General features: G+C 34.3%; 3 protein-coding genes across 3 annotated transcripts; 2 read left to right on the plus strand and 1 right to left on the minus strand.

The window, feature by feature from the left end:
- The first annotated feature begins 1,764 nt into the window (after positions 1-1,764).
- LOC123262367 lies at positions 1,765-8,617 on the plus strand. Its single transcript, XM_044724536.1, has 2 exons — positions 1,765-2,898; positions 5,463-8,617. Exon 2 carries the CDS (start codon positions 5,513-5,515, stop codon positions 8,513-8,515), a length of 3,003 nt encoding a protein of 1,000 aa, XP_044580471.1. The 5' UTR covers positions 1,765-2,898; positions 5,463-5,512; the 3' UTR covers positions 8,516-8,617.
- Positions 3,504-4,670, plus strand: LOC123268016. Its single transcript, XM_044732925.1, has one exon. The coding sequence runs from the start codon at positions 3,504-3,506 to the stop codon at positions 4,668-4,670; it is 1,167 nt and encodes a 388-aa protein (XP_044588860.1).
- A 2,752-nt stretch (positions 8,618-11,369) lies between the features above and the next one.
- LOC123268106 lies at positions 11,370-12,335 on the minus strand. Its single transcript, XM_044733014.1, has one exon. The coding sequence runs from the start codon at positions 12,333-12,335 to the stop codon at positions 11,370-11,372; it is 966 nt and encodes a 321-aa protein (XP_044588949.1).
- Positions 12,336-12,825: the final 490 nt, after the last annotated feature.

Below are 12,825 nucleotides of genomic sequence, written 5' to 3' on the forward strand. Positions count from 1 at the left end.
ATTCTAAATAATAAATTATTAATTTTAAACTGTGAAAATTAATTTAAGATCATGAATAATAAATTTTAATTAATAAAAATTAATCATATTAAATACATTATTAATTTTTTGGATGAAATTAAATTTCAGATTATAAATAATTACTTTTTAAGTGTGTAAATTGATTATTTAAGTGTGTAAATTGATAATTAGTATGTAAATAGATAATAAATTCGAGATTATAAAAATTGAAAAAAAGATTTTTTTTTTTGAAAATATTGATAAAAATCGCTAAATTGCTCAAATGGTGATTTTTGCAAAAATAAAGTATTTTAAGCTTTAAGGCACTCTGAAAAAATAGCAGTGTTTCGAATTTTTGAGGGATCTTAGAGGAGACTTTCAGGTTAAAAAATTACCGACGATATTCTTCGTTCATCCATTCTATCCAAAGTTATACCAAGTTATCCGAATATCCTAAAGTATACAAATTTTTGTCGTTTTTTCAGTCAAAGTTTTCAAATCAAAAAAAATTTTTCAAAAACAGTTTACAGTTTCTCATAGGGAATATCGTGTTGTATTTAAAACCCTCCTTAGATTTCCGGTAAGATCATTATTTCCAGAGTTATTGATTATCAAAGCTAAAAAAACCTTTTTTGCTTTGATTGACGATAACTCCGCGGCGAATCATCGTACAGACTTTATGATTACGTCAAATTGAAAGATATCAAATCTTCTGGAAGGACTTCGCAAAAAAATCAGGGAAAAAAATTTTTTTTTAAGCCTGTAGACCTTTTTTTAGACGAGAAAAAATTTGAAGCAATTTTTTATCCGTAGTTCTTTTAGGATTTCTCCAGACCTGGACGTGACAAAAAATTTTTATTGTCATTTCTAAAAATAAGACACGAGTTACAGCTCGTTCAAAATGACTAAAAAATTTGGAATTTTTTTTTTATCTCTTAATTTTTGTGACTTGTTTATAGCAAATCATGAATTTTTAATTTAAAAATTAATTCTAGGTTATTAAGACTTAAATTTCATTATTAAAATCAATTAAAGACTTTGAATAATCAATTTATTATTATAAAAATTAATAGTATACTGTAAAAATTAAATTTTCATAATGAAAATCAATTCGAGATAAAAGATAATTGAATTAATATTGAAAAATTTATTTTATATAATAAATCATCAATATTCGAATGTAAAAATTAATAATAAATATTATATCATAAGTTTTTTGGTTAAACATTAATTTTCGATAATTAATAATTAATTTTAAATTATACGTATGAATTGGATGACATTAAAATTCATTTTATGTTATGAAAATCAATTTTAAATTATGGAAATAAATCCACAGATTCGGTAGAATCTGGCGCCAAGTCCCGTTCAAATCCGTTGTAAACGGAGCGCCAGACTACCGAGTATGTTTACTGTAAGCAGAACGGTATTTTGAGGTTGCATAATTATATTAATTTTACAGACCTTTTTTTTCTTCAAGAATACTTTATAATAATACGTTACATTTTATATTATCAATATTAACTAATTATAGTTAGTAATAAATATGAATTATATTTAAAATTCATAAAATTCACTGGCACAAACTATAGCGACCCAGATGTTTAGATTTTAATTTTTTTCTTATGGGGAACATAACCTCCCGATGATAGAAAAGTATGAAACAACAGTTTAAAAAAAGGTGGATACGCGACGGAAGCTTATACGCTGTGAGCACGTGTGTATATTATAAATATATATATGTCGCTGTATAACGTGTGTTTAACCGCTAGGAAAAGGACCTAGTCACATACTTATAAGAAGAATTGCGCCTTCGGGCTTAATCGTTACAACTCGGGAATAATCGTATCACGCTATGGCCGTCGCCCATGCGCGCCTTGGTTAGCGGTAGAGAAGCCGGCTCACGTGGCCGGCTGCAACAGTTGTGCTTGGACATTTGTACTAGTACGACTACTCTGTGCGAATCAATTCTGATATTTCTTACTTACATCTCACTTTCATTTAAATATTAAAATTATTCATTAAATATAAATAATTATATTAGCTTCAATTATACTTTAAATTCTCAATTCATTTAAATCAGTTTAATAGTTCAGTGAATTAACATGAATAAAATCAAGTAAATTTATTTAGTGACGCCACGCGGCCATTACGCGCCACCGTTAACAAAGGATTGCATCAGCCACGCGGCTTTAGTCAATCCATAATTGACGCGTGATATTAACAATTAATTACATTAAATTAGTTATTGATATTTAATTACGATCTTATTTAATTTAGCTTATAAATAATTAAATTCCAACTTCAAATCATTTGACTAATTTCTACACTAAAAACATCAAACTCAATTGACTAACATTCTGTTATCAATTGAATATTATTTGCTCTCACCTTGAGACAATTGAACATTAATAGATCTCACTCTGAGATAGTTCAAAGTGATTAGATATTACTAGCTCCCACCTTGGGACTTATCTAATTCAAATTATCGATAATTTTCTATCTAAGGCGGTTGAGCTCACCCCTATTGCGTTATTGCAACGTAATTTATACATTCACACTTACACACACACAATTTACTTGTATAATTTCATCAAGGAGGTTTTTTCCCAGCCTAGCTGGGTTTTCCTCCTTTGGGGACAAATAAATTCTTCTAAATTGTTCCCCAAAAAATCCAAGTATTTTTATTTAATTTCCTAATCCCAACTTTATCGTATAATTTAAAACAATTACGGGAATTATCCGCATTGGATAGTTTTCGACAAAACATTTGGTGCCTCCTGTGAGGTTTGAAGTGTACACGAACCCTGATTTGCGAAGACGAGCAAGACGTTCCGAAGATCCAGTCACTATACCACCCAGCTGCTGCCAGCATCGTTGGACTTCAATACAAATAAGATAAGTCTTTAACACTAAATCATTTATAATATTAATTAATATATTATTTAATCATTTGATAATATATCCAACTTATTTATTTGTAATTTAATTAATTGTTTGACTTTGGCTGACTAATCGATTGTCACTTGGCAATCAATTCATCGGTCAACTAGTGCAATTGGTTATCATTCAAATATTTATTTACGTTATTATTTTAATTATTTACGTATAACTTAATTTAATTAATTAGTCGACAATTCACAATTAATTGATCATTGTCCGGTGATTAATTGTTGTGCAACAGAATAATTAATTATCAATTCTCAAATTATTTAATATTTAATTATAATTAATTATTTAAATTGTTTCTCAAATCAATTGATTACTGTAAGTGATCTATTTATTACAGAAATAAGATAATTAATTATCAATTGATATTTATTATTGTTATTTATTATTACTATTATTATCATATAAATTTATCGCAAAATGACTAAAACAAAAATGACTTTAGAACAAACACGTGTTCTATTAACTGCTAAAATTACCGCATTGAACGATGAATTAACAGCAAAGACCACAGACATTCAGACTGCTTCTTTACGTTTTCCTAAAATCGAAAAATGTTCGATCAGTACGATGCCAGTATCGACGAATTAGAAGTGAACAAACCTGAGGACCCAGAAATAGAACTCGCGGACGGAATTCGCAAAATTTATTACAATCTTGCAACTAAAATAAAAATTCCCAATCAAGATGTTCTCAATGCCACTATTCAAACTGCAATTAACGCTTCGACTCTTAATCGAACACTCGAGACTCAACGACTTACTAAGCTCCCTACCACGGATTTACCAAAATTCGATGGCAACTTTGAAAATTGGCTTTCTTTTAAAAATACATTTAAGACACTGATCGACGAACGTAAAGATTTAGATGATCTTAATAAGTTTTTATACCTTCGCGGATGTTTAACTGGTTCTGCTGCAAACAAGCTCGCGCTTTTGGATGCAAGTGCAGAAAACTATACACAGGCCTGGGACCTTTTAACAGAAACTTATCAGAAAGAGCGCGCTTTAGTTTTTAAACATTATGACGCTTTTTTAAATCTTAATTCAATATCAACCCCGACTAATGAAAATCTCACTAAATTCATAGATGATGCTCGACAACACTTAAATGATTTAAAATCATTAAAAGCAAACCCAACTGACGCATTTATAGTAAGATTATTAGAACTTAAATTACCAACAGAAATTAGAGACAAATGGGACGAAACGTACGAAGACGATAACACTCTCCCAACGTTTGACGCATTTAGCAAATTTATAATAAAAACTGCTTTCCGACTCAGTACACGTAAACCTAATAAACAGCGCGACTCCGATGGCTCTTTTAAAAGACGACGTAATGAATATTCGAGTAATAATTTCAAGAAACAAAAAACAGACTCACCAGTCCGAGCTTTAGTAACAACCACTTCTACTGCCTGTCCATGTTGTAAACTATCTCATCCGCTCTATAAATGTTATAAGTTTGATGCATTAACTATAGGAGAACGCATAAAATTTGTAAAATCTGCTAAACTTTGCAATAATTGTCTTCGCGAACACAAAGGAACTTGCCCTTCCAGTAGTAGATGTCAAACCTGTAAGAAATTCCATCATACCAAACTGCACATTCAACAAAAGACAGTTCAACAACCCTCTAATCCGAATACTTCAAAGAACAATGCCGTAAAATCCGAGTCACCTATTACTGTTACGACTGATAAGGGATCTACAGCTTGACTAGTAGTACACAACTATACGACAATTCTCAGAACACCGCGTTTCCAATTGATGATGAGCGCACTCATCCAGTTGCGTGATTCAACGGGTGGATTCATACAAGCTCGCGCTTTACTTGACACCTGTGCAACAGCTAATTTCATTACTGAAAATTTGTCTAGCAAATTAAAATTACCAATGCAAAACTGTTCTATTCCGATCGGGGCTGTTAATGGAATGCAAACCTTTTCAAAACATGTCGTTCAAATAAGTTGTAAATCTTTAAATAATAAATTTCAAAGATCATTATCATTTTTAACTGTTAACGAAATTGCAGAGCTGAGTCCAAATGAAATCTTTCCACGTAATAAAATAGACATACCTAAAAAGATAATACTTGCTGATCCGGAATTTCATATACCAAGACCCGTAGATGTCCTTATCGGTTCAGGTACCACACTTTCTCTTCTATCTGTCGGACAGATTAACTGCTCACAAAATGATTGTGATTTAATATTACAAAAACGCAACTAGGATGGGTTGTAGCGGGAGGAGTCATTGACGACAAAAATATACTTTCTGTAACTTGTCAACTAACTGATCTGTCGAGTCAATTAACAAAATTCTGGACTATTGAAGACATAAGTTCTAGTGATTCTCGATCTATTGAGGATTCTACATGTGAGACTTATTATCAAAACACTACTATTCGCGATACAGACGGTCGATATATAGTAAAACTACCCTTTCGCGCAGACGATGTCGAGTTCGGGAATTCCAAACAAAAGGCTCTAAATAGATTTCTGTCTTTACAGAAGAGATTAAATTCAGACTCATCATTAAAATCCGAATACAATAAAGTCATGAATGAATACATCAATCTTGGCCACATGGTACACGTACCGGATGATAGTGGACCAGGGTATTACATGCCCCATCATCCGATAATAAAAACATCCAGCACTACCACTAAGGTACGCGTTGTATTTGATGCTTCAGCTAAAACCGATAAAGGTATCTCCTTGAATGAAGTCTTACTAACAGGGCCTACTATACAAGATAATCTTTTCACCATTCTCTTACGTTTTCGCACTTTTGTCTATGCTATGACTTCTGATATCGCTCAAATGTATCGACAAATTTGCATACATCCGGATCATCATAAATTTCAACGAATCCTTTATTATCATAATGACAAAATTAGTACCTTTGAACTTAAACGAGTTACATTTGGGGTTTCTGCAGCTCCATTTCTAGCTATACGCACGGTAAATCAACTTGCTGATGACGAATCTCATAATTTTCCTGTAGCTTCAAAAATATTAAAACGAGATCTTTATGTCGACAACTTATTAACCGGATCCAATTCTTTGACCGAAATTTTAAAATTGCGTGACGAAATCATTCAACTAGTGCGAAAGGGTGGATTTGAACTCAGACAATGGGCTTCGAATCACCGACACGCACTGGATAATTTCGATCAAAGAACCTTAGATTTAGATTGTGCTATTAATGATGATCCTATCTCTAAAACTTTGGGCATAGCATGGAATTCTCTAACTGACGAATTTATCTATACAGTCAAATCAAACGATTCATCACGAAAAATAACTAAACGAACCATTTTATCTGACATTGCAAAAATTTTCGATCCTATCGGAATTCTCGGTCCTATTGTATTAGCGGCAAAAACCATCATTCAAGAATGTTGGAAATTAAAGGTCCATTGGGATGAAACGGTCCCACAAGAGTTGCATTTGCGCTGGTGTAAATTTGCTGAACAATTACCCCTAATCAAAGACTTTTCGGTTGAACGAAATATTTTAATTCCTGATCCGACTGACATACAACTGCATGGATTTTGTGATGCTAGTAGAGTAGGCTATGGTGCTTGCATTTATATAAGATCAGTGAATAAACATGGAGACGTGATCGTGAAATTAGTTTGTTCCAAATCTCGAGTTGCTCCCATTAAAGATGTTACAATTCCAAAATTAGAATTATGTGGAGCATTATTACTTGCTAAATTATATAAGGACACAATTCCTTCATTTAACTTTGACATATCTAAAGTCACATTTTGGTCTGATTCAACTATTGTACTTCAATGGCTCAAACGATCTCCCAGCACTCTCAAGGTCTTTGAAGCGAATCGCGTTACACAAATTCAAACCCTTTGCAGTAAAATCGAATGGCGACATGTCAGAACCAAGGATAACCCGGCAGATTGCTTATCTAGAGGTCAACTTCCTTCTGAATTTCTAAATAACAAAATGTGGTTGATAGGTCCTACGTGGCTATCACAGGATCCTCTCAATTGGCCTAACTTAAAGCCGGCAGTTCTTTCTGAACTTCCTGGTGTTCGAAAAATTACTTGTTTACTAGCTTCCACTGACAATTTATTTAAACGGTTTTCATCATATTCTAAACTTATAAATTCTTTTTCCTATTGTTTGCGAATGTTAAAAGATAATCCATTCAAACACAAACCTTTAAACGTAGAAGAAAAATTATTAACTGAAATTAAAATCTTAACTCTGATTCAAAACGAACAATATTATGATGAAATCAAACAAATTAAAGAAACCGGAGAGACTAAAAATCTACGATTACGATGCCTTAATCCATTTATTGATTCAAACGGATTATTGAGAGTGGGAGGCCGTTTGAAACATGCTCCTATATCCTTTTCGAAAAAACATCCTATTTTATTACCTTCACGTCATTATGTTACGGATCTAATTATTAGAGAAACTCATGAAAGTTTGTATCATTCGGGTATACAAAGTACACTTTCAAATCTTAGACATAAGTTTTGGCTGCTAGATGGCAAAAATCAAGTACGTAAAATCATTAGACATTGCGTTAAATGCATTAGATATCAACCAATTCTCTTACAAAGTAAAATGGCCGATTTGCCTAGTTCTAGAGTCTCGGAATCTCCGCCTTTTTCTCACGTAGGAATTGATTATTTTGGACCTCTCTTTATCAAGGAACGTAAATTTCGAAACAGAACTAAAGTCAAGGTCTATGGATGTGTTTTTGTTTGCATGGCTACTAAGGCTGTACATTTAGAAATCGTAAGTGATTTAACTACCGAGGGTTTCTTAGGAGCTTTCGGACGTTTTATTGGTAGAAGAGGGGTTCCATCTCATGTATATTCTGATAATGGTACCAATTTTGTGGGTGCAAATAATCAATTAATAGAACTTTACCAACTATTCAACTCTAAGTCCCATCAGGACATTGTTAACAACTATGCCATAAAGAGAAACATTGTCTGGAAATTCAATCCACCTTTATCTCCTCATTTCGGGGGTATCTGGGAGGCGGCAGTCAAGTCATTTAAACACCATTTTAAACGAGTAGTGAAAGAACAACTTTTAACGTTTGAAGAATTAAATTCTCTGGCTATACAAATTGAATCTATATTAAATTCTCGTCCTCTATGTTCATTGTCAAGTGATCCTAATGATCCTATTGCTTTAACTCCTGCACACATTTTAATAGGTCGTCCTCTCACTATGCTACCTGAAAATGATTTTTCTGACGTTCCAGATAATAGACTAAGCTCATGGCAATTCACTGTCAAGGCGCGACAAGATTTCTGGAAACGCTGGTATTTGGAATACCTTCATGAGTTGCAGACCAGGCAAAAATGGGACTCCAATCGAGGGGATATTAAGGTCAATCAAATTGTCTTACTGATGGACAAAAACCAACCCTGTATGCGGTGGCAGCTGGGAGTAGTGATCGAGACTCATCCAGGAGAGGATAACATAACACGAGTGGCTTCAATTCGAACAGCTCAAGGCATATATAAACGGAATATTACTCTGTTATGTCCATTACCAATCAATTCTTAAAATCTGTAAATTCAAAATATTGTAATCATGTAATATCACTGATTGTAAACACTATTCATAATATCTTGCTCAACCTTCGCAACGGGGGGAGTATGTTTAACCGCTAGGAAAAGGACCTAGTCACATACTTATAAGAAGAATTGCGCCTTCGGGCTTAATCGTTACAACTCGGGAATAATCGTATCACGCTATGGCCGTCGCCCATGCGCGCCTTGGTTAGCGGTAGAGAAGCCGGCTCACGTGGCCGGCTGCAACAGTTGTGCTTGGACATTTGTACTAGTACGACTACTCTGTGCGAATCAATTCTGATATTTCTTACTTACATCTCACTTTCATTTAAATATTAAAATTATTCATTAAATATAAATAATTATATTAGCTTCAATTATACTTTAAATTCTCAATTCATTTAAATCAGTTTAATAGTTCAGTGAATTAACATAAATAAAATCAAGTAAATTTATTTAGTGACGCCACGCGGCCATTACGCGCCACCGTTAACAAAGGATTGCATCAGCCACGCGGCTTTAGTCAATCCATAATTGACGCGTGATATTAACAATTAATTACATTAAATTAGTTATTGATATTTAATTACGATCTTATTTAATTTAGCTTATAAATAATTAAATTCCAACTTCAAATCATTTGACTAATTTCTACACTAAAAACATCAAACTCAATTGACTAACATTCTGTTATCAATTGAATATTATTTGCTCTCACCTTGAGACAATTGAACATTAATAGATCTCACTCTGAGATAGTTCAAAGTGATTAGATATTACTAGCTCCCACCTTGGGACTTATCTAATTCAAATTATCGATAATTTTCTATCTAAGGCGGTTGAGCTCACCCCTATTGCGTTATTGCAACGTAATTTATACATTCACACTTACACACACACAATTTACTTGTATAATTTCATCAAGGAGGTTTTTTCCCAGCCTAGCTGGGTTTTCCTCCTTTGGGGACAAATAAATTCTTCTAAATTGTTCCCCAAAAAATCCAAGTATTTTTATTTAATTTCCTAATCCCAACTTATCGTATAATTTAAAACAATTACGGGAATTATCCGCATTGGATAGTTTTCGACAAAACAACGTGTTATAGGTGTGGTGCTGTAAGAGCTTAATGCATCTAACGCGAACGCACCCAACGATATTTTACATCCTGCATTTACACATGCCGGGGTGCGTTGGAATTATTTTTACGTAAAGTATAGCTTAATGGAAATAGTTTTCCATGAAAAGAAAAATGCAGCTAACGTAATATTAAAGTTGGTACTGTAGAATAGATGAAGTAAACTCAAATCTTAGAGACTCTCACGAATGTTAATGAACTAAAGTATCTTGTCTGCAATTATTTTGTTATTTATTTACTTTTAATTTCCAACAAAACAGTATTGAAATTAAATTATCAATTTTTTGAGTTACAAAAATTATCAAGTTTTTTTCTACGATTATATGAAATATAAAGATTTTGATTGATAATTTAGTTTATTAATCTTAACCAAAGAGTATATGCGGCTTATTTATAGTAAATTTTATTAATGCAACTAGATATTGTACGAAAAATTAAGATTAATTTATTAATATTACAATTTTAGGAACTAAATGATATTATAATTATTATTATTATAATTATAATTATAATTATTATTATAATTATTATTGTAAATTTATTTATCATTAATTATTTATTTATACCGGATCTGGGTGTTGAAAGAAGGTGGGCACTCATTCGTGGTTTTATTATTTATTCAGTAAAATATCACAGATAACTTTATGAACACATTTGATTCTTAATAACTAGTGTGTATTAACTTTGTGATTTATGGTAAATATTTAATTAAATATTATGAAATTATTATTAATAAGGTATATGAAAATACTGTAATTAAAATACAATAACGAGTTATTAATATGTTGGCACCATGCACAAATATCAATTTGAAATTTAATAAGAGCGTTGAATTGATTAATTTTAACAATATTCTAATTATGAGCTCAGAGTAACTTAAGTACATCAATTTGTTATATTATTATTTTATCACAGTCAATAAATATTAATGACGCGACAATAATTATTACGAGCGATGATACGAGCGATGAGCACGAGTGAAAGTAAGATGCCAACTGAACTGATAATTTGCAGTCACAGAAAAAGAATCTATAAATGTGAATGCATTCCTGGTGAGTGGTGATATCACCTTAAGCCAGGTAGGACAAAAGACTTGATAAAAAGAAAGAATATTAATTTATTGTACAATGAGTCATATTTTATGAAGATTGAGAAAATGATAAATGTAATCTCTTGTGACTGTAGATTATGAGGTTGAGTAAAATACAACATTAGATATAAACTAATTTGAATGAAACGTGAAAGCTGATATTTAGATGTCGGCATTAAAATAACAAGGAGGTTACGTCATAAAATATTATTATTAGCCACAATTCATTATTATTAAATTATTATGAAGGACACGAAATTGGTACCTGAATTTCCGATGATGGAGAATTGTCCTGGATGAGTCGTTGAGTAGATTTGTACAAGATGCACTGGATAATTGGAATTACGTTATGAACACTTTATAAATACTGAGCACGTGTAGTTAGCCACCGCGTGTAGATTAATTGTGCCGGTTGGCGCGTAATCGTCTATCTGCCTCGGGGAGTTGACTATCAGGGTGCGCGTCAGTCGCAGCACCACTGATGCAGTAGAGTGCGAATTTACCAAGTGTTCTGGCGCGAACATTTGGTATTTACGCAACATTCCGCCCGCCATCAGGAACAGGGTTGCTGATTGAGTCCTTGATTGATCCATTGGATTGGTGAAACGATTGGAGATGTCCTAGGCATCTGGCTCTGGAGCAAGTGGCAGGAGTGCGAGCTTGGAGATTGGTCGAGTGAGAGTGGCATTGACCGTTTGAATGGTTACCACTCTGGTCAGATTGTCCTTTCCAGGGTGCAGAGCAATTACCTTGGCTAGTGGCCACTGTGTTGGAGGAGTTCGTTCATCCGTGAGCAGGACTAGTGAGCCGAGTTGAATGTCATGGCGAGCCTGGTGCCACTTGGTACGGGCCAATTGACGTTGGATATAGCTGTTGGACCAGTGTCTCCAAAAATGTTGAACACGTTGCTGAATGAACTGCCATCTGGATAGCCTTGAGACATCCGTGTCGATGAGTGAAGGTTCAATGGTGGCGTTGAGTGGTCTTCCGATGAGAAAATGACCTGGAGTGAGTGATGATAGATCCTGAGGGTCATCTGAAAGAGCCTCCATGGGTCGTGAGTTAAGAATCGCCTCCACCTGTGTCAGGAGAGTTGTAAATTCCTCAAACGTGAATGATGATTCTCCAATGGTTCGAGTTAGATGGTGTTTCAGTGATTTCACAGCTGCCTCCCACTTTCCACCCATGTGAGGAGCTGCTGGTGGATTGAAATGCCATGTAATCTGATGTACTGTGGCCCAATCGAGTAGATCTCTTGATTCCTGAGTTCCTTGGACGAAGAGTCGTTTGATTTCTGAGTATGCGCCTTGAAACGTTGTCCCACAGTCGCTGTAGAGTGATGTGCAGACACCTCGACGATGAATGAATCGTCTGAGAGCTGCGATGAATCCTGATGATGAATAATTACTGACGAGATTCAGATGGACTGCTGAAGTAGTCAAGCAGACGAACACACAGATCCAGCCTTTGTATACCTTTGATCCTCTTCCTTTCCGAGATTTAATTGATACTGGACCAGCGTAATCAACTCCTGTATGTGAGAATGGTGGGGATGGAGTGACACGTTGAGCTGGTAGCTGTCCCATTAATTGTTGAGCTCGAACACCTCGATGTCGAGCACGGACGAGACATTAGAGAATGTGTGAGCGTACAGGTTGACGTCCACCGATGATCCAATATCGTTGACGAGTGCATGCTAGGGTGAGTTGAGTTCCACCGTGCATGGTACGCTGATGAGCATCAGAGATGATGAGCCGAGTCAGAGCAGCATCACGAGGTAAAATTGCAGGGTGCTTTTGTTGATCAGAGTCTGGAGCATTTTCCAGCCTCCCTCCTACACGAATGATGCCATCGGTGTCTTGAAAGGCAACAAATCGGGCAAACGGGTGATCCTTAGGCCATGATGCTTGTTTTGCGAGTAGTTGGAGCTCAGAATGAAAGTGAACTCGCTGAGTTTCCTTGATGCAGAATTGAAGTGCTAGGTTGATTTCGTGAGACGTGATTGGATGGATCAAAGTTGAGTTTGGTTTGCGCTGGATCATGTCGCGCACTCTCCAACATATTGCTGTGACGTCA

The sequence above is a fragment of the Cotesia glomerata genome, linkage group LG1, assembly GCF_020080835.1.
Source record: "Cotesia glomerata isolate CgM1 linkage group LG1, MPM_Cglom_v2.3, whole genome shotgun sequence".
NCBI lineage: Eukaryota > Metazoa > Arthropoda > Insecta > Hymenoptera > Braconidae > Cotesia > Cotesia glomerata.